This window comes from Eptesicus fuscus, chromosome 17, assembly GCF_027574615.1.
Source record: "Eptesicus fuscus isolate TK198812 chromosome 17, DD_ASM_mEF_20220401, whole genome shotgun sequence".
In the NCBI taxonomy this organism is placed as follows: Eukaryota; Metazoa; Chordata; class Mammalia; order Chiroptera; family Vespertilionidae; genus Eptesicus; species Eptesicus fuscus.
Window position 1 is genome coordinate 45760384 of NC_072489.1, and position 23081 is coordinate 45783464.

General features: G+C 39.6%; 1 protein-coding gene across 1 annotated transcript in view; it reads left to right on the forward strand.

Moving 5' to 3' along the window:
- Nucleotides 1-16874, forward strand: part of CFAP58 (cilia and flagella associated protein 58) — an 85678-nt gene extending 68804 nt beyond the window's left edge. Inside the window, exons 16-18 of the mRNA XM_008144410.3 lie at nucleotides 9938-10057; nucleotides 12350-12483; nucleotides 16232-16874. Of these exons, the coding sequence (XP_008142632.1) occupies nucleotides 9938-10057; nucleotides 12350-12483; nucleotides 16232-16343 (366 nt within the window). The 3' untranslated portion in view covers nucleotides 16344-16874. The remainder of the gene's footprint in view (nucleotides 1-9937; nucleotides 10058-12349; nucleotides 12484-16231) is intronic.
- The last annotated feature ends 6207 nt before the right edge of the window (nucleotides 16875-23081 follow it).

A 23081-nucleotide genomic window follows, 5' to 3' on the forward strand; every position in this document is an offset into this window, starting at 1 on the left:
TCAGTGATTAAATTGGTAGAGATATAAGCAAACAATTCACAAAGGAATAATATGTATGGCTAATACACATATAAAATATGATTAACATTATTGGGAGTCAAAGGAATGAAAATTAAAGGAATATTCTTTTCTGCCTATCAGATTGTCAAAGATGAAAAAGAGAATAATGATACCTCGTGCTAGTAGGGGTAATGGGCACTTTTATATATAGTGGTAAACTTTCTGGAAGAGAGATTGGTAGAGGTCAAACTCAATCAAGTACATATTCCTTGGTCCCAAAAGGGACCCCTTCCTCAGGGTCTGTCTAATTTGTGTAACTTAGACCTCAAGGCCTTTTATACTTGTCTCCTTAAAGTTCAGGAGTAGGGAACCTTTTTTCTGCCAATGGCCATTTGGATATTTATAACATCACTTGGGGCCATTACAAAATTATCAACTTAAAAATTAGCCTGCTATACTTGATCAAACATTTAATTAACTCGCCCCTAATGCCTTGGCAAGGCCAGACCAAATGATTTTGTGGGCCTTATATGTCCCGAGGGCTGGATGTTCCCTACCTCTGCCTTAAAGCCTGGGGTCAAGAGTGATGCCAGACAGTGAACTCCCAGCTTCTTCTCATCCAGGGGCCACTGAGGCAGGAAACGTAAGGGAAATTCTAGAGCCATAAATAATTAATTGTGTCTATAATGTGAACGATCCCTTGGGGACTAATAAGAAAAGACAAAAAATTATTTCAATTATTTATAAAATAATAATTGTAATAATAGCTAACATTTATTGAGCACATATCACAAGCCTTATAATGAACAAACTCTGACTCAGAAATTCCACATTAGGAATTAATCCAGAGAAAATAAATCACTTGTGTAAAATATGTCATACTGAAGATGCCTATTGTAGTGTTATTTATGCTTTATATAAAATTAAAGATGGATCAATGATGCTTATGTATTGTGAACTGAAGAATATGACTAAATCAACCCAAGGTTAAAATACCCAACAATACTCTGATAACACTAAGGATGTAGTTAAATTGAAATTGAAAAGGTCTCCCAACGGAAGAGACTGAGTAAGGTCTTGATGGATGAGAAGGTTTGACAAGGGATGGGTGTGGTAGTGGGAGAAGGGCATTCTGGAGAAATAAGTGGCCAGGGAGTGACAGTGACTTATTGTGATGGGCAAATAGGGAATGTGACAGGGAGCAGAGAGAGAGGACGGAGCTCTGCTCTGAGCCCATCCTGTGATGTCATGGTCCTATTATTGCTTGGAAGCTTCTTAGGATTTAATCACAATATCCACATCACTTGGAGTTATTTCAACTTGAGTATGTAATTCCATCAGAGTATTACTTGTTTTAAAATTTAATTTGGCTTACTCAAAACCATGCTCTATTCCAAAAAATGTTCCAAGTTAGCGAGATTTCCCCTGGGCTGCCTTTCATTGGCCCCATTGCATGTTTTCATAACTTGGTTGTGTAAGGTCCTTTCTTTATGCAGCTATCATTGTCAATATATAGTTACAGAGCTTCTCTGTTCTCTCCTTACCTCTCACTCCCTCTGGTTTGGCTGGTGGAGTGGTAGAGAGAAGTTGTTGGGCAATGGACTGAAAGGAGCCAAGGGTATGCTGGTCCTTGCTTGGAGTTACACTGACCTGGGTTAGAATTCTGAGTATAATGTATAGGTGTATGATCTTGGGCAAATTACTTAGCCTTGCTGAGCCTCAGTTTCCTCATCTGTGAAATGGAGTTGATGTATGAGGGTTACATGGATAATGTCTAAAAGTGGTTTTCAGAGCTTGTGGTATGTGCTCAATAAATGTGAGCTATTATTATAATTATTATTTTATGAATAATTGGAATAATTATGCTTTTTCCTCTTAGCCCCCAAGATATCATTCATATTATAGGCCCAATTAATTATTTATGGTTCTAGAATTTTCCTTATGTTTTCTGCCTCAGTGGCCCTTTGGTGAGAGGAAGCTGGGAGTTCACTGTCTGGCTTGACTCTTGACCCCAGGCTTTAAGGGGAAAAGGAGGCCTAAATTCAGTAAGTTAGACAGGGCCTGAGGAAGGAGCCCCCTTTAGGACCAAGGAATATGTAATGTACTTGATTGGAGCATGTCCCTAGGCTATCTCTCTCTTGAATTCCAACATTCATGCGGTCTAGTTCACCCACACCTAAAAAAATTTACCAAAAAAAGCAAGTGTGTGTGTGTGTGTGTGTGTGAGAGAGAGAGAGAGAGAAAGAGAGAGAGAGAGAGAGAGAGAGAGAGAGAGAGAGAGAGAGAGAAAGTAAAACAAGTCAAAGAAAACTAGGTACATTTGGATACATTTTGTAAAGCTCAAAGCAAAAGCAAAGTTAAATAATAGATATATGCTAAAACTGTATGCTAAAAATCTGGGCAATGATCATGGGATTTGCAATGGTGCTTACCTTGGCTGATGTGTATGTACAGGGATGGGATGGAGAAAGAAGTACAAAGATTACAGGTATTTGATAATGTCCTATTTCATTTTCTTATTATGCTTTATTGTTATATAAGCTATGTATTCTTTCATGTTGTTTTGCATAATAATAAAAAAGTTGTATTGTAGAAGTCAGATATGTGAAGGAAGTCAAATTGTACTATATAATGCTGTTATGTCAAAAACCCCAATCATTCTAACAATTAGTTTTTTTCCACTAAGTAGTACATTATTAAAGTTAAAATGGAAAATTTTAAATGACAAGATAAATAAACTTCTTTTTATAAGTATTAGATCAGTTTTCCAAGGAAAAAAATCTTACTCAAACTTTTTCTTTACCACGTCTTATGGAAATCAGTTACAGGTTAAGTGTATTGACTTTAACTATTAAATTTGCCTTTTGACCGTGAGGTTCTTCTCTAATTTATCAATACAAATGTTATTGTTTTTATTATTTTCACCAAAATCCATCTAAACTATTTCCCTTCCTATGGTCCACCAAATGGATATCATCTCTACCTTTGAATCTACCCATACACCACACACTATTTCTGGCACCTCTTTGGGGGCCTGGCATTACTCTTGTCTTCTTTTATGATTTAGTTATTTATTTTTCCTCAACTGAATAGTAAGCTCCTTGAACTCTTAGGCCTTACTTATTTTTCTGTGAAATAGCAACATAATATGCATGGTACTGGTACTAAATAGAAACTTAGTTGACTTGAATTTTCTAGACCTGTTTTTTTTTAATATATTTTATTGACTTTTCACAGAGAGGAAGGGAGAGGGACAGAGAGCCAGAAACGTCGATGAGAGAGAAACATCGACCAGCTGCCTCCTGCACATCCCCCACTGGGAACGTGCCCGCAACCAATGTACACGCCCTTGCCCGGAATCGAACCTGGGACCCCTCAGTCCTCAGACCGACGCTCTATCCACTGAGCCAAACCGGCTTCGGCTAGACCTGTTTTATTGCAGGCTTTGAAAGAATCTACACTATCACTATTTAATTGTGTAAATTCTTCACATATATTAAATTGCCAGGTAAGGTGCAAAGATGAAATAAGTCAACTGTTCTGGTAATGAAGTTCTGGCTAATCTCGATGATTAGATACTTTCTATAGGACTTTACAAACATATATTTGCATTTGAAAATAAAATCCCTTGAAAAATGATCTCTCAGGAAAGTTGTGCTGCTTCTATCAGAATGCACCAGAAGCATTTTTCCTATTGTTGCAAAAATGGTGAAGGTTAGTGCATGCAAATTTCTCATATGCCTCAGAAAATACTTAATCATCTACATCCGAAGCTAAGAACCACTGTGTAACCAAGTAGTTCCCTGCTCATAAGGAACTCAGCTGTGTAATTCTGTTTCATCCCCAAATTCAGCATCTCTTCTCCTCTCCAGGGGCTCTACCACTTCATGACATTATAAACAAAGTAGGTCCAGAGTTTAGTTTAGCTGACATTTTTGTTATAAAGCTAATAAACAATAAAGTCCCAAAGTATCAGCCATTATTTTTTCCTTTTCTTAAGTTAGACAGACATGTAATATGTTTACAGAGTTTCTAATTTATTTCCTTACTAATGAAAACAGGCATTTCTAGATAAATTAGGCAGTGTCCTGGAGTTCCCTTAACAGAGAGAGGAAAGCAATTTTGCTTAAGATTTGAAATCTGGCTTTAGTCTTTTGCAAAGGATTATGGATAGGAATGGGGGAATGAAAAAAGGACTAAAACCAAGCAAAGAAGCAAAAATGTTTTGTATTTTTTTAGGTGTGGCAGAGAATTATGTGTGCAATCTAATTTCTATATATGAGGAGAAAAGAGTCAACACACGATTTAGTTGAGGACTGTAGTTTGAGTATATCTGCAAGTTTTATGAATTAAAAAAGCATTTGAAACCACTCACATTATCAAAAAAGCACTACCAACATTTAAATAAGAGGTCAAGGTTGTGCATCAAGTGATTTTCTGAGTTATATACAATACAATGAAAACATTTAGCTAAAAGTTATGAAATTTATAGTACCAGGGAATTCTACAAGTTCTGCTAACTAGAGGATGTCACCCGATGGTCTCATTCAAGTAAAAGTTTCAACGTAAATATATCTTACCTCTGTTGATGTATACTACTGAAATACAACGAATGGGCATAGTTTGCTGACAGTATAATTGCAAGCAACAGAATAACTGAGCTCCTAGAATGAGCAGAGCCTAACAGTAGGTACGAGAGATATATAGAAAGATCCACTGTGGTTCTGAACTTAAAGGCTCATAATGCAATTGGAGAGACGGAGTGGATTCATCAAGATCATAAATGGCATCTGTTGACATTTTGGAAAAGAGATTTTCTGTGCATTCTGTGAAGTAGCCTTTTTCAGAAGCATTGGTTCTGGGATTAAAAATAAAATAGTAACTTCATCTTGAACCCCTTGGGTGAGCTAGAGTGAAGACAAGACAGGGTCTCTTTCCTTGGAGTACATGGTATCCAAGCATCTGAGTGGGTGGTGTTCACCCTGGTGGGTGGAGATAAGCATGTATCTTGGACTCTGGAGGAAAGCTGCCTGTTTCACATGGGTTAGCTAGGTCACGGTGATTATTCCCAGAGCTCACCCAAGCAAATTGATGAGTGCAAGGTGAGCAGAACCAATGCGCTGGCATTTGCCAAACACAGATTCAGATTAAAGCAGAATTAATTAGTTCCTCTTAGTCAGTTACTGCCTCGAGTAGGCGAGCTGAGGAAGAAGTGTTGGGTGCACACTGAATGCGAACTACCTTCTGTTTTCAGCTGAAGGTGCAAAGCAAAAGGCAGGGAATATAAACAGACAGTGAATATAAAATTGTAGTTCGGTGGGGAAAGGAGTTCTGTGAGCAATTCAGCTTCTTCCTCTGAATCGTACCCAGAATAGCACTGACTCTTATTTGTGTAGACTGTTCAGAATGTAGACTTTTATTGTCAGATAAAATGCAAAACCTGCAGTCTGAGTGATTCTGTGAGTTTCCAGGATGGGGTTTGAGACTATCACCATAGCTTCGAAGCTAATACTATTAATTACTTTCTTACCACTCTACTTAGCTAATATTGACAATGAACCATACTGTTATCCAGTATAACTTGGTCAAGACCCTTGTAACAAAAGAATCCATAACCATGTGTGGCAGTCTGGCCAAATGAGAGACTGGGACACCTAGAAAGAGAACGTAATTTTAAGGATGGACATGGTACAGTTAATGTGTGCAAGACATACCCAGCCAAAGAGAAAGCTAGTCTCTTGGTGTTAATAGTCTGGCTTTTTTTTTCTAGTATAGCTGTTCATAAAGTAATTTAAAGAGTGAGGCATGCTACAAAATAATACTGATGTGAGTTATGAATAAACTCTGAATAAATAAATGCCGACCTGGAGCTACAATCTTTTGTTGGTGGGGAAATAATAAACTATTTATGATTTTCTTATGATGTTTCATTGACATATGGTGTTTCTAAACCAGTGACAAATTAATTGACTTGGTTTAAAAAGAAACGGAGGTGGCTTAATGAAGAAGGACAGGCTATGTATTACGAGGCAGCTGGTTCTGCCACTGCCGGCTTATGGAGACAATATACATCGGACAGCAAATGAGTCTCTGTTGCATAAGATAAATTCTCCTTATAATAGAATTGCATGCTTTGTCTCTAAATGGGGTTATTATACACACCATTGCACAATGTTTGAAGAGCTTCGTTGGCCCTTATAGAGGGTTAGGAGAGAAATAAATTGGAAAACAATCGTACTTAAGACCTTCAATCCATCAAACACTCCACATTTATCTAAATTACTAGCACATTCTTCCAAAATACAAGTCTGGATGATACACACAGCTAGAATGTTAATGCTGACCAGCCTCCACGTCTATTTTATCAGGTTTTCCGTCGTAAGCGCAGACTAAAATGATGCACGTTGGAGCCTGGCAGTGTATCTCTACCACTGCCCTCCCATTCCCTTTCCCTCCGCTCTTCATACATCCACTGTCTTAGTCCCTGAAGTTTCACTTGATATTCTTTCCACCCACTGTGAACACACAGGCATCACTTGTCCTGGGTTATTTAACTCTCAGAACTTTTTTGACTTTGAACACTCAGGCAGGCTTAATGCTAATTGACTCAGTGTCTTCGCTTTTCTCCACACTTGTGGGTCCTTACTGTTCAGTCTCTTAGTTATCCTTTAGAAGAAATCCATTTCAGTTCCCTTACAGCCTCTAAAAAAACCCCAGGAAGTAATAGAAGATGACAGGATAAGTGGCACCATTGTTCACTCCGTCTATGAAGATTGCGTGTCCTAGGAGAGGACACGGGCAAGACTCATTCGGATGGTGTAGGTCACGGGAGGTGGGAGCTGCGTCATGCTCTTCCTGCTAAAGCCCTCTGACCTGGCTTTGAACCTGGCTCTCTCCTTCTAGGATATTATCATGTAGCCTTTAGGAATTTTGTAGCTCATAATAATGATCTAGATTGATCTAGATTGCTTTAGGATTATAACATGTTTTCAAGCCCCTGAGGTGGTGTTCCTTGGGAAAAGGGACCCTCGAATGTCTCATGATGAGGTTTTGACTTGTCAAGGGACTTTGAACACACCATTCATTCCTGTTAAGCTTGGGATTCTCACCTACGAGGTGAGGTAACAGTATTTGCTTCTTCCAGCTTTTCTTCTGTGTTTCTTTCCTCCCTCCCTCCCAGAACAATAGAAAAGAATTACTCTTGTGAAACATTTGAAGGTTCTTGAGTAAGAGGATCTTTTTACGATATTATTCTATCCAAAACCAGATTGCTTCCTCCTCCTCCTCCTCCTCATTGTGGGGTTCTTTACTTTTCAAATCTACCAGTATTCTGGTCTAGAGAAAGGTGAGCTGAAAGAAATGGACAAAACAGTCCCACGGGCTTCTCCACATATCTATTACCCTTTCCAGAGGGCATCTTGAAGCCTTGGCAAAAGTGTTATTTTCCCGACAGAGCAGGCATTAAGTGGCTAAGATTATATTGAAAGGTGTGACGGGATGCTGTACAGCAAAGGGAAGTCACCACTTTGTAATTCAATCTGTTAATGTTTTCTTCTTTTGCGTGGGCTTTTGGATTTCCTTGTCATTTCTGGAATTCTTTCTTTTTTAAATCCTCACCCGACGATATGCTTTTTATTGATTAGAGAGAGAGAGAGAGTACGGGAGAGGGCTATAGAGAAATACCGATCTGTTGCCTCCCATACACGTCCCGGCTAGGGATCGAACCCACAACCTAGGTATGTGCCCTGACTGGGAATCAGTGCACGGAATGACGTTCTAACCAACTGAGTCACACTGGCCAGGGTTGGAATTATTTCTTAAGTGGTGGGTATTGTGTTGCTAAGTGTGTTTCTCCAAAAGCTTATTCCATCCAGCTAATTTTTAGGTTGCATACATTCTTTTGAAAATAGAGCCACATTATTTATAATAAAGTTTCTATAATTTAGTCAGGGAAAAGAAAAAAATTAAAACAAATGGTTACTGTGACTAGTTAATGAATTTTCTTTTGCCTGTTTTTTAAAATGACTTTTATGTTCTCTGGCAAAAACAGATTATTTGATGACAATGCTAAGAATACTTAACTCTAGGTAAAAAATCGTTTCCATTTGACTGCATATTTCATTTAATGAGAGGGCTTTTATTTATATTTTGTTCTTTTAACATAATTATCTTAAGAAAATAATATGTACAGAGACAAATGAGTAGATATTAGACACTAGTCTTTATAAATGTTTGTTCAAGTTAGTGCAGTGTAGAGAAAGGAAATCAAGAATTAAAATGCCTTAGAATTAAATCTTTGCTTGTATGTAATATCTTTAGTTCAAGGATCTGAAAACACATTATAAGCAATTAAACTTTAGGGTACAAATGGGATTTCTATATTGTTTATTGGTTAAATTAAGATACCAAATTGGGATTTGTGTTGGGTTCCTAGGAAGTCCTTTCTTTTAAGTCTACAAATTTGCATATCCTAGTTTTCCTGGATTTTATTTTCCTATTTCCTCAAACCATTTTCAGATCTTTTTCTACCCATGTCATATTTCTTAAAAGACTCATTTTCTTTACTTTCTATTTTTTATTTGTTCTTCAACCTCTGTGACTTTTGCTCCCAACATGCTGAATGAGGTCAGTGGTGCTGTCTTAATAGCCCACCCCAAGGCCATTTCAGTCCCTCTGCTGTTTCTTTTCTTTACCCCCTTTGATGTCACTGACCACTCATCATGCCTCCCTTTTTAAACATCTGGGGACGTTCAATTACTCTCCTTTATTTTCTTTCTCTGCATCTGTCTTACTTTCCTACTACATATATGCTGGCTCTCCCCAAAATCTGGTTGTCCTGGCTCATCCTGTGAGCCATCCTGGCTGAGGAATCCACTCTTGTGGCTCTGGCCTGGACCCACCTCTAGCTCCAACTTGCTCCTCAGTGCTCAACTCTGGAACCACATTTTCAACTCCTTTTCTAAATATCTTACAGAGCCCCAAGCTCAACATATCCCACACCCCACTGATTATCAGGAGAGGATAGAGTAACAGTTCCCTTACCCTTTCCCCAATACTCTCTCCTCTCTAGCCTGTCTCCAGTACCATCACTCTCCAGCCCCCACATGTCCCTGTTAGAGACTTTAGTGATGTTTTGGCTCCTTCCTTCCTCACTTGCCTGTAACAAGCCCCACTGATTCTACCTCAGAAATGTCGTCACATCTACCTACCTTCCATCCTAACTGGTTGCCTTGGGTCCAGCTTTTCTTCATCCAGCTTGTACTGGTGCCCTGAGCATTCTCCTCATTTTGTTCTCTGCTTTGCTGCTGGAGTTATTCCCCTGAAGACAAACCCAGGCATGGCTCATCCTTGGCTTCCACTCGTGTAAGGGATGTGGTCCCAAATACATCCTGTCTAGTCCCAGCCAGTGAGCCCAGCCTGTTCTCTCTGCTTCTCCCTCCTCCGGCCCTGTGCACCCGCTGATCTGGATTTACCACTCCTCTGTCCTCTTATTAAACCTTGGCCTTCAGAGCTCTTCTTTTCTCTCTCTGCTTGGGGGACACTCCTACTCGTTCTTCAAGGGACAATTCAAATGCCATTTATGTGAAATCTCCCCCAGCTCCTGCAACCGGAAGTAGCCACTCCCGGCCTTTACATAACACTTTGTCCAGCTCTTCCATCACTGCCCTTGTCTCAGTCCTGTGATCATGAGTTGAGGTAGAAAGGGACTCACCTTTCCTTAGCTGCCATATTATTTGTATCCAAATGCTGGGCGCATCCTAGCCCTTTGATCAGGGTTGGTTTGATGCATGATTGAATGAATCTATGGGTGAATGTCATCAGCATGGAGCTGTGACGTAGCTTAGGATGGTCCTGAACCGTCCTGACCGTGCTGCAAAGGCACTGTCCTTGTCTTGCTGGGGCTGGTAATCTCCACTGTGGTTATGCTCTACATCAGGAAAAGGAGAAACTGTATGTGGAGCTGAAGCACATCCTGGCCCGGCAGCCCGGGCCCGAGGCTGCGGAACAGCTGCATATCTACCGCCAGACGCTGCGGGAGAAGACCAAGCAGCTTAAAGTGAGTAGCCTCTGCTCTTTCCTGGCCACACTCTGGGGAGCACACCTGAGCAAGTCTGCTGCCTCAGCTCAAGGAGCTGGTTTCCCAAATGCCATACTCCACCGAGGTCAGCCCTTTTAGCACCCTACTCCCAGGAGGAGCAGGGCAAGCCTCAGAGCTACCCCTCTGCTCCTAGACTAAGAGACCCCACAGTTCTCCATCTCCCGAAAGAGGGGAGTGAGCAAGTGGGGAGAGCGTCAGGGAGAAGATGATGGCAATGGGATGGAAATTGGGGGTTAGGGTTTGTCTGGATGATCTCAAGATGGTTTAGGGCACCTGGATGGTGGGGGAGAACAGAGGAAACGTTAACACCATTGCCCATTGAAGGACATCGCTGTGCCAATGCAGATTTTTGCTCTTCTGTTCCACCTGAAATAAACGCACACGAAGTACCAGCTACTCCCCAGCCCCCGGGGCCTTGCTTCATGACCTTCTATCAAACAAATTGCCGTGAACGGGGAATAAAACCGTGAGGAATCCTCTTAGCACAAATTCCTTTCTAAATGACATAAGAACTCAATTGGAGAGATAATATTTCACCATTACACATGCCTTTTTAGAAGTTTTCTAGAAAACTATGCTTTCCCAGTATATTTTGAGCCTTTTCTTCTAAGTGAGTACTTCGATATTCTGGGCATGTCAGGGGAGTCTGTTACACACACATGCACAGAAGGTAGCACACGCCAGCTGGATTCTGGCACTTACCTGCGCACTGAGGGTGATAATTATTGCCTTCCTGCCTGCGGTACAATAGATGTCATGCTACTAATATAGTACTGATCCTTTCACAAATAGGACAAAATTGCATCCTTTTATTTAAAAAAGGCAGATGAAACAGAAGTCTAATTAGAACGTTAATTTTCAACTTACCACTCCAAGTATTCATTTCACATGATCATCCCGAGACATAATTTGAGTTTTGCATGAGGCATAATCTTTTGATTGTTTTCATCCCTTTAAATAGTTGAATATTTCAAACAAAATTGAAGCTTGCTTTCTCAGGGATGGGTATAGAAAAGCAAAGCACGTGTCTGTCTCTACACTCCTGTCAGAAAGCCACACTGAGCACCGGATTGCATTTGATGGCTCATAGGAGCCTTTGGTCACTTTAACCCTTTATTTCAGGAAATATGGATTTTTTTTTCTCTCTGAACTAAATGTGATCAATGGTGGAAGAGGCTCAGAGGTGGATGCACTGAGTCTCTTGGCAAGATCTGGACTCTTTTTTTTTTTTTTTTAAAGGAAATTCCACATTCACAAGGTCTTGGTTTCTAAGACTTTAACTGTTAAGACAGGCTTCATTCCAACATGAAAATCATATCCTTTAGCTCATGATAACATAGTCAGAATCATTTCCCCAGCAATTAAGAGGAGAGGGTTCAGAAGCAGATGCACACTCAAAAGACAAAATTTTAAAGTATAGAGTGAGAAGAAAAATAAATCCGAGTCTAGTGCATGTCCCTTAGAACAATAGCCTTTCTTTTCTCCCCTTGGTTTTTGTGGGGAGCACTCCTAGCTTTGGCACGTTTTCCACATTCTGTTCCGATGAGGAAATTTCCACTCTTCTTGCCCAGCCTGACATCAGTAGCATCTATTGAACAGCACAATGGGAGAGGCGGACAATCAGGCTTCCTATTACAGCCCTCATGTGCATTAGACTCCCCCATGCACATGTCATAGCTCCCCGATTCGTAGAGGAAAGCGTTTCAGTGCTGGGCTAAATCAAGAACCTGTGAATAGTCCCAAAGAATACAATAAAGAGGTGACGGGCATTTAGCAGAAAACATATAAATTCCTGCTTAGTGGCAGGGTGACTTCAGATCTTTTATTTATTCGTATTTTTTACCATAATCCTCAGACGAGTCACACTCCCTGGTGATATCTTTCTTGAATGTTTTCTAAAAAAAGGTTTTAAAGGCAATTTTATACTGTGTGTCTGGGAGTTTTTCTGTCTGTCCTCCCAATATTCCTCAAGATACATCACATCATTCATGTGTGAGCCTGTTGAATGTTGCCTGATAGTTCTCCTTTTTAAGCAGGCGAATGAGGTTTCATCTAGATTTGTGCCTGGATTACGAGTCTTCTGCCCTCAGCCAGATTTTGGCCTGGTAGAAGTGTGCTGGCTAACTGTTAAACTGGTTTTGTACCTCTAGCCCCACTGAGGGAAATGGCAGCAGGTTAAAAAGATTGTTCAGAAAAAGCCCATGTCTAATTGCATGTCTTCTGTTAATGCTGTTTTACTTGCCACGCTAGGTTTTGTCTTCAGAATTGAATATGTATGAATCACAGAGCGAAGAGTATAAGTATGAGCTGGGAAAACTTAGCAATGAACTAATGAATTTAAAGAAGAAATACCTCGCTCAGAAACGTAAAGAGCACCTTCAGAAGTAAGAATCAGACCAGTGTTCTAATTTTGGTGTGCCTATTACCGGCTGATGGGAAAATGTTTGGTGTACAGTCACAGAGTTGCAGATTTCACTGGGGTAAACTAAGTCACAGGGTGAACAATTGACAGGTCACTCACTGGGTTTGTATCAGAGCAAGATCAGTATCTCAGCCAATACTAAGGCCTCTCCTTAGGACCCTAACAGGGATCCATTAATATCTGCTCACTGGTGGATCTAATGTGGTCCACAGGAAAGTGTGATTCCGCACCCCCCTCCTCTCATTGTTTTCACAATTTGGAAATAATCATGACATAACTATATTTGCAATGATGTTCACAGTCAGCCTTGTACAGCTTATTCACATTGAAAACCACAGGTAATTTTGCCAGTGGGTCTGGCGTCTGGGCTTGGCAAAGCTGTTCTTTCTATAGTACAGCTGTACCACTGTACTGACGGGCAGTTTGTGAATAATTTTCACCTGTGATTTAGATAAACTATCTCTGTGTCTAGCGACTGACTTCAGTAACTGCTTTGGGGTATCGATGTGAGCTCTCATTCCTCTGGGAGACTAGCATGCAAGTGGCAGGTTAGCATTTTGCATTTCAGGATGCCTACATGTCAAGGAGTAAGTCTTCTTTCCTTTGTTATCGTTGGTTGCCTGATGAGGGGGAGAGAGTGAGCACACATCAGTAGGTCTGAACCTTGGCTTGGCTGTGTGGCATTACCCAACTCCTCTAGCTCACTGTATTGTGGCTCACATTGTGGGTTGAAAGTCAAGTTTGCGATTTCTCCCACACAGGCATTTCAGGGACATGGTGAAAGAGGGTTTGGATGCATCTGCCTAGGATTCATTAGTGGCAAACAGCTATTCAAGGAAACTGGATGCAAATCCACTTGCCAGTAAAAATTCTACCCTTATAAATGAGAATGTTCTCCTATTCTACATTTCAGTGTCAGTTCCTTGTTAGAATAAAATATGCGAAGAATTATAGCTAATTTAGGTGAGTCTGCCTTAATGTGTGGGTCTAGCAGCTCTCTGATTCAGAATCACTGGTGAGACGTATTCAACAGCAGTCCCCAGTCCCCATTTCCAGATATGGGGATTCAGCAGGCTCTGGACGGGCCTCAGAAATCTGCAGTTCACTAGTAATCACTCCACAGGCAATTTCCATGCATACTGAAGTTTGAGAACCACGGACATTAATGATGTGAATTGGATGAGTGGAGTGGAAACACTGTAGTTTTCTTTTAGGAAACGAAAAGGCGTGCTTATAAACTGTCCGTGTGGCTAGTTTCCACAGGGGGCAGGTGTCTAGCTCAGTGACCTTCAAAGTTTTGTATTGCACACCCTTCTCAGTAAAACATTTTTGTACTTGCAGCTTCCCAATATATATGTATGTAGTTTTTAAAATAAATTTTTTTTATTTTAGAATAATTTTTTTACCTCCAATATGTTTTAATTTACATATTATACACAAATAGTATTGTCACACTGTGAGTAATTATTAGTAAAGTGAGATTATGTGTGTGTATGTGTGTGTATATATATGTGTGTGTGTATATGTATATATATATATACATATATATATATTCCATTATCTTCTTTTCAGTCCCCAGTGGATCATGTCCCTCACCTTCTGGATTTCATGCACTGCATTTTGGAGACTGGTGGTATGAATTACCCACCAACAAACCGCTAGCTTGGCTAAATTGTTGATTATCTTTCTAGAGCTGATTACCTCCTCCGGGTTGGCCCTGGGTTTGGCCTACTCTCCTTTGACCTTATTGATCCCCCTCTCCTTTGACCTTATTGATCCCCCTCTTCCAGAGTTTTTTGGACACAAAGAGCATGCTGAGTCCATAGAGGTCGTCCCTCTGTGAACTCAGCCTTCCCAACTGCCCATCTACTAGAACTTCAGGGCTCCAGCCATATGCCACCTGTAGCTATTTAAATTGAAGCGAATGACAATGAAGTAAAATTAAACATTTAGTTCCTCTGTTGCCTTAGTTACGTTTCCACTGCTCAGTCGCCACATGGGGCTAGTGGACACTGCCTAGGTACAGAGGTTCTCCATCAGCACAAAAGTCTTATCAGTGCTGCTCTAGCAGTATCTTTGCCTTTACCTGCCCTCCTCTTGCCCTTACATGCTCGTTACTGGTAGCCACTCTGACCTGGTTGGAGTGTCACCGGTGGTTCCATTTAGTTGGGGACCCGTATACTGGAGATAGACAGAGAGATGAGTTCAGAGGAGAACTGCAAAAAATTATTAAAGGGGCTGAAGGAAAATAAGCCGAGGCAAAAACAAAAGTGCTAGGGTGGTTTAGATAGGAAGGAGAAAGGCTGAAAGGAATTATAAACACATGAAAAAATGAATATAAAGGAGACATTATTCCTATTAGTCAGCTTAGGCCAAGTCAGAAGCCTTAAGTGTGAGTTCCTTCAAAGAGGAAAAATGGGGTTATTTAAGGGCAGAGGGGGCGGGGAGGGGACGGGGAAGAGGAGAGCTGCCTGCATGTAGCTACAGTCAGGAGGAAGGCAGTTGCCAGAGTGCTGGAAGGAATCCGCTTTGCTGGGTCCACTCAAGGCTAAAGCATTTTGTTCTATTTAGAGAGGAATTTTTTTTTAATATATATATAATAGTGAAATCAATTCTGCTAAGAGACGGCTGGATTGATGAACCAATCCTCTACAGATTCTTCTCAAACAGAATAATTTAGAATAATCTCTGTGGATGGTCTCCCCACACATGCACTTTATAAAATATCTCATATCATTTTTACCTTTTTTTTGTTTTTTTCCCCCTCCAAACACCCTTTTTACCATGCTTCTGTACCAACCTGTACCCCTACCCATCTGCTCCCGATTCCCTTACTCTGGACCCCCCTTCAGGCTGGTCTAGAGTCTGAAGTACCAGTCAGATTATTTTGCAAAATTTGGGTTTATTCCCCTAAGGTAAGTCATTCCTAGTTGCCAGATCTAATTGGTTTTGGTCTTAGTAGTTTGCTTAATTTTTATTTTAAAAAGGGATTCCGGAATTAATTTTCATAATACCCCTAATTACACAATAGGTAATTTGTGTAAATTAAGGTACCTCTGTAGGAAACCTGAATATCTGTGTGTGTGGTATGTGTATGTGTGCTATGGGTGTGTGTATTTAAAGGAGCTTTATATAGAAGATACATTATAGACTTTATGGTAGAAATCCCTTTACTGCTAAATGTACTATCTTATTTATCTTTCCCAGCTTTTCTTGCATCTTAAACTCTTTTTAATAATAATTGCTGCTTGTGTAAAGTTACAGGATAACTTGCTTTTATAAATGTCCAAGTTTGATGAAGATACCTTTGTGCGGTAAATATTTATGTTTGTACTGGTACTTTGGAATATAAAAGTTGATAAATGATGAATTAATCATTATCATTGAGCCCAGAGAAAGATTCTACTGATCTTTGGAACTAAACGAGTATTTTATAAAACAGAAAGATGATTACAAATCAGAGAAGGCTTAAGTCCATAGTGCTTGAGTTATAATGAGGTCGTTCGTCTACCCATCAGCATGGAAGATTTAATTGTGTCTTTCCCTAATTCTATGTGTTACCAGCAAACACCTAATTAGATCTTAAACAACTGCCTTGTCTAAAACTGGAGTTTTAATAAAGCAGTTTTCACCCTCTGAACTTAGAGAACGCCAAACTTAAAAGAGGAAAACCATGTTCAGGAGGTTAACTCTCACCTCCTCTCTTACAGACAAAAGGACAAAACATCCATGGATGTCACCATCTCACTGGGCAAACCAACTGGCCCTCGTTTTACTGGGGGTGGATTTCCTCTCAGCAAGTCACCCCAAGTGAAATCCTAACTCGAAGTTGCTGGCTGGGTCCAGTTGAACCGCTCATGACATTTGCTCTGGAACCTTTTGGAGAAGTCTTTTTCAAACCCCCTAGGAATTTACGGAAATCAGTGCTTAGATTACAGGATGGAAAGAAAATGCAGAACTATCATGTACATATAGTCATGTACATATAAGAGTGATGACATTCTACTCGGTCCACGTGGATAGTAACAGCTTGGAATTATCTCTCTTCAGTTAGGCTGACCCATGGCATGAAGCAGGTCTTTTGTTACGACCACGTTCGTTGGTTGATTTGAAATGCATCACATCTAGACACTCCGTACGCACGAAGTTGTGGGCCTTTATTTCTCGGTTATGAGACATTGGTGCATTTGAAGGGGTGTTATATTTTAAAAACATTTTTGAAATGCAGTGCATTCTTATTAATAAGAATCTATTTTAATTATTCATTCTTACAATTAAATAATGTTAATCGTTTTCAGAATGATTTCTATGTGGAATTCCTTTTTAGGCCTGGGGTATGAAAATCTATTGCAAAGAGACATAATAAATATTCATCATAAAAAATAAAAAAGAATATTTGTAGAGATTTTGATCTTTACTTTGGCAAAGTAAGTAAGGTTTAGAGGTACTGTAAGAAATGTTTAACTTAAGGATTTGGTTCATTTTCAAGACTGTAAAATGAGGAATTTGGGCTGGTATTCTTTGCAGGGCTCTCCTTTCTAGACCTCACTGTTGGAGAATGGAGTTCCATAGAACAGGGATCTGGCTTCCTACGCTGCCGTCAGCGTTTTGAGCTATTGAATCCATTGTATTTTCTTTTTGTTGAAGCCACAGTTAGATGTACATCATTCAACGTTCCCTCATTAAGAGTGCTCATTCAGTAATATACGAGGACACTCTAGCCATCTCTCTCACAATAACTTGAGTTCTGTAATTTTTAAAAGTTATTGAGGAGTGAGCTGAGGAATGAACAAGGAACATGCAAGTGGATCATCCATTTGTTTTACAGAACCAAGGTTTTCATCGAGAGGAGCAGATGACTAATGACCCAAGATGCTGGATCAGATTATGCAGAGTTGGGACTGTAGAGGCATCTTCTGCATGTTCTGCTGCCCCTCTCAGTTGACACCAGAAGCAGACCCCAGGCAATGATGCCCATGAAAGTGATTTATTATGAAGTGATCTTAGAAATCCCAGTAAGAGTAGGGGAGTGGAACTGGGAAGGGAAGGAAAACCCAGCAAGGGTGCAATGCCAAGTCAAGTCCAATGCTGGGGACTTTGGCCGGATCATGCAGGGAACTCTGAAGACAATGTAATCACATCTCAGAGTTGTCCCCATCAGGGATGAGGGAGCTGGGGTGCTTATATGCCTCATGTTGTTAGTCATTGACCAAGGACTGCTCTGAAGGGATCCTTTTGGTTCTTCCAGTTTATGGGCAAAGCAGAGTCTGGCAGCCTGGGGGTGGCCTCAGACAGACAAAGGGACCACAGGTGCTGACCGTTGGAAGTGAAAGTGGTTAAGGGCTTGGGGAAATGGGTCTTCCATTTCTCCCAAATGGTTCCAGAGGGAGAATTAGAGAGAGAAATCAACCTCCATGTAGCTGACCTCTCTGTGGTGAGGTGTGACCATCAGCTGTGGCGAATGGGTATATTCCCTAGAGAATTTGCTGAGAGCGCTTTAAACCTAAAGAATCACAGTGGGCCATTTCTATTTTTGAAATTCACTGGTGCTATCTTCCCACAGAGCCAATCATATTCTCTTGAGACAAAAGCTTTTGCAGGTAAGGCAAGGCAGTTATGATAACATGCACAACACTGGAGAATTTCCCATCTGCTCAGGGACATTTTGAAGGATAGCTATTCCATCTGAGTCCTTGATAACTATAAAAAGGTCACTTCTCTAGGGAAATGGGGCCTATGATTCTTGATCTATCCCAGTATGGCAAAGACTGGAAATGGATGCTGGGTTCAAATCCTGACTTCAAAACAATGAGTTATTTTGAGAATTAAATGTGTTAATGCATGTCTAAGCATAGAACAATGTTAGGCACATAGTTGTTGAATACATATCCGTCACTGTTATGACATAAGAGATACCTAATGTTTTAAAACTAGATAAGAAACATCATTACATAATGCTTTATTATATCAACTATAGAGGTGATTCTAATGCTTATTTAGAGGGTGAATGACACTAACATGTTTGGGTGAAGCAGAATTTGTTCATGAAATATATAGTTGAATATCTCGCAAAAAATGCCACATTGGGTGCCTCATGAAAACTTCTTCATACTTATTTTTATTTTTGTTAATAATCAGAGCTTCCAGAGGGAAAGACACAAGTGGCCTTGAGCTACCATCGTCTTGTTTCCCTCCATGTAATGGAGCAGGGTAGTCAGCCTCTGCTGATGACAGATGTTCCATGGGCTCTGGGAGCTGACATGGCTGCTCTAGGGGCTCAATATGCTTATTTAAAATGCAGAAGTAAATTAAGGTTAGAAAAGGTGGAAGATACTGCTGCTGTCTCTCATTTACTGCACATCCTGAGAGCCCAGGGTATTATAAGCAATAACTATTTAGGTGCAGGTGTTACCACTGTGGCCACAGTACAAAAATGAGCTGTTAAAAACACTGAGATTTGCAAATCATTAAGGATAACTGTGATCTCACAGTGGGATGAGGTGCTTTTAAAATTACAAATTTGAGCTGCACTGTAGAGCAACATTAGGAGATTGTACAGTAGCATCATTTTACCCTGGGGTTTTTCAAAGTTCCTTAAAGGACTCATGTTGCTAAACCAGCCGTTGACTCTCTACTGGGCTGCTGGGGAGCTGGTATAGTTTCTCTGTTGATAGAGAGAGACATGATAAAGAGAACTGCCTGGTCATTATTTGCTGATCATAGCTTCTCAGGGACTGCTCTTGTAGCGAGGCTTTTATGGTGCTTACCTCCGAAGAAATTGCTCAGAGCAAAGGTTTGTTGCTGTGATAAGCCAGAGAGACGGTGGTAGTCATGCCAGGAGGAGATGGCAGCAACTTTCCTTGTCAAGAGCTGTAATTTTGCTATAAAAATTTATCCAGGGTTGATAATTATCATTTGATTTCTTGGTTTGCTCAGCAAGATTCTGAAGTTTGACCTAGCCTCAGATACCCGTTGGAAAATACTATGTAATGAATTTTGAGCAGTATGGTATTTCAGAGGCTGGACAATTTAAGGAAAGATATTATCTCTCTCTTAAACATAACCAATTATATGGAGATCTAGTTGGAACAGGAGCTGAGGGAGGGCATTTTAAAATATTAAAATGGTAAAATAGTTTAAAAATACATCTCACTATTTTCTTTATAGTACATGGGAAATATTTTTATGGCATCATCCATTTTTAACTTCTAATTCAATGCTGTTTTAGTATACCATTTCTCATATCTATTATTTAAAAGTTCCATTAGGATTTTGAGACCCATTAAAATTTTATAATAGCATAAGATGTGATATCAACAGGGCACCGTTTTTCTCTATTATAATTAAAAATATGTTCCCTCCCCCTTATTTTAAAGTACCTGATTAAAAATATGGAAAGACAATTAGAAAATACAGATAAGAAAAGAGAAGAAAGAGGACATCAATAATCCCACCACCTATTGGTAACTATGGTTTTTCTGAGCTAATAGTTGTCTCATTCACATGGGTTAGCTATACCAATTGCTCATCCCTACAATTTGTTCTAATTAGTTGGTGCTTATATTATAATCCCCAATTGTTAAATATTTTGAATATCATCTATGCAATGCTACTACTGTTTTATAATTTTGAGGGTATCTTTATGGACATTTAAAATGAGTATATATAGATATATTTCATTTTTAAAAATCAAAGATATTATTTACATAAAATAAAAGTATTTTAAGTGTACATTTTGGTAAGTTTTGACAACTGCACATGCCCAAGTAGCCACAATTATCACACCACCCCCAATGCCCTCATGCCTCTTGGCAGTCACTATTCCCAGCCCCCACACAGCTTAAGCAACGATGGATCTGTTTTTCATCATTATATATTTTTGTTTTTCTTAGAACTTCAGATAAATGGAATCGTACACTATGTACTCTTTTGTGCCTGGCTTTTATTTTCATGTAGTTATAATGTTTTTTTTTAAATTTACCCATGTTGTTGCATATATCAGTATTTCATTCATTTTTATTGCTGAATAATAATCTGTTATATTGACGTAATACAATTTGTTCATTGACTTACCTGTTGATGGAAAGTCAGGTTGTTTCTAATGTTTAGCTATTAAAGATCAAGTTGTTATGAATGTTCACATAAAGTTATTATGTGGTCAGGTATTATCTTTTCTCTTGGGTAAATACTGAGCTATGGAATTGCTGAATTGAAGGGTAAGTGTACATTTAACTTGATAAGAAACTGCCAAAGTGTTTTTCTAACTGATTGGATCATTTTACTTTCCTACCAACAATGTGTTTGAGCTCCAATTACTCCAATCTTTGTTAATATTAGGTATTGTCAGTATTTTAAAAGCCATTTTATTTGGACATACAGTGACATTTCATTGTGATTTTAATTTATATTTCCTAATAATTAACAATGTAAAGCTTTTTTTCATACACTTTGGACATTTATATGTCTTATTTTGTGAAGTGTCTAAATCTTTTGCCCATTTTTAATCTTTTTATTAGATTGTAAAAGTTCTTTGTATATTCTGGATATACATATTTATTACAAATATTTTCACTCAGTCTATGGCTGATTTTTTTATTTTCTTAGCAGTATATTTTGAAGAACCGGGCATTTTAAACTTTAATAAGGTCCCATTTATCATTATTTTTCTTGTGTTGTTTGTACTTTTCTTGTCCTAAGTAATTTTTACCTACTCTGAGACAGTAGTAATTTTTAATGTGTTTTTCTCTAGAAGTTTTAATATAGTTTTAGTTTTTATGTTTAGATTTATGATCCATTTAGAGTTAATTTTTATGTGAGGTATGAGATTAGTGTACAGGTTCAATTTTGTTCCATATGGATAACCAGTAGTTCAGCCTCATTTGCTGAAAAGAGTCATTTTCCTATTGAATTACCTTAGCACATTTGTAGAAAATCAGTTGAATGTATTTGAGTAGTTTCTATTCTGTTCTGTAGTTTTATATTTATCTGTCATGATAACAATAACTGTATAGTAAGTCTTGAAATTGGATGGCATAAAACCCTCAACTTTTTTCTCCTCTTTAGATTTATTTTTGTTATTATAGGTCCTCTGAATATCTGTATAAAGCTTAAAATCAGCTTGTCAATATCTACAGAAAAGCCTTCTGGGAGTTTGGTTAGAATCGCATTTAATCTATAGATCCCTTTGGGGTACATTGTCATTTTAACAATATTGAGACTTTTAATCCATGAACATGGTATGTATGTCCCCACTTACTTAGACCTTTTAAAATTTCTCTCAGCTACTTCTTGTAGTTTTCAGTGTATAAACATTGCATATATTTTGTTAAATTTATGCCTATTTTGCATTTTCTGATGTTATTGTAAATGGTATTTTAAGTATCACTTTTCATTTTTATTAGTATGCTAGAGGCCCAGTGCATGAAATTCATGCACGGGGCGGGGGGGGTGTGGGGGGGTGGTTCCCCTCAGCCCAGCCTGCACCCTCCCCAATCCGGGACCCTTCAGGGGATGTCCAGCTGCTGCTTTAGGCCTGATCCCAGGGATTGGGTCTAAACCGGCAGTCAAACACCCTCTCACAATCCGGGACCACTGGCTCTTAATCGCTCACCTGCCTGCCTGTCTGGTTGTCCCAACTGCCCCCCCACCGGTCTAGTTGCCCCTCACTGTCCCCCTGCCAGCCTAATCACCCCCAACTGTCCCCCCCTGCTGACCTGGTTGCCCCCAAGTGGCCCCCCTGCTGGCCTGGTTGCCCCTCATGGCCCCCTGCTGGCCTGGTCACCCTAAGCAGCCTACTGTTCAGTCGTTTGGTCATCCCTCACTAACCCCCCTGCTGGCCTGGTTGCCCACGCAGCCTACTTGTTCAGTCATTTGGTTGTTCCTCACTAACCCCCCTGCTGGCCTGGTCATAGGCAGCCATCTTGTGAGGGCGTGAGGATTAATTGGCATATTACCTCTTTGTTATATAGGATGGAGATACAATTAATTTTGTATCTCATGACATTGCTAAATTCATTTGTTTTTCAATTTGTTTTGGAATTACTTAGGATTTTCTGTGATCATAATCATGTTTTCTACAAATAAAGGCAGTTTTTCTTTGTTTCTAATCGGTATGCTTTCTATTATTTGTTTCTTTGTTTGTTCATAATCACCAAACTTGCACTGGCCAGGACTTCTAGTACAATGTTAGATTGAAATGCTGAGAGCAACATCTCTGCCTTCTTCCTGATCTTTGGGGGGTAGGTGTAGGAGTCAGGGGAGTTTGAGTCTCTCATCATGAAGTATGAGGTTAGCTATAGAATTTTCATAGATGCCTTTAGTTAGGTTGAGGAAACCTGCTTCTATTCATTATTTGCTAGAGATTTTAATCATGTACAGATATGGAATTTTGCCACTGCTTTTTCTGCATAGATTGAAATAATCATATGTGTTTTTCCTCTTAGTGACATGGTGAATTACTTTGATTTTTATTATTTATTTATTTATTGTCTAAAGTTTTACATATGTCTCCTTTTTCCCCCGCTTGACCCCCTCACCCCCACCATTCCCACCCTGGGCAAG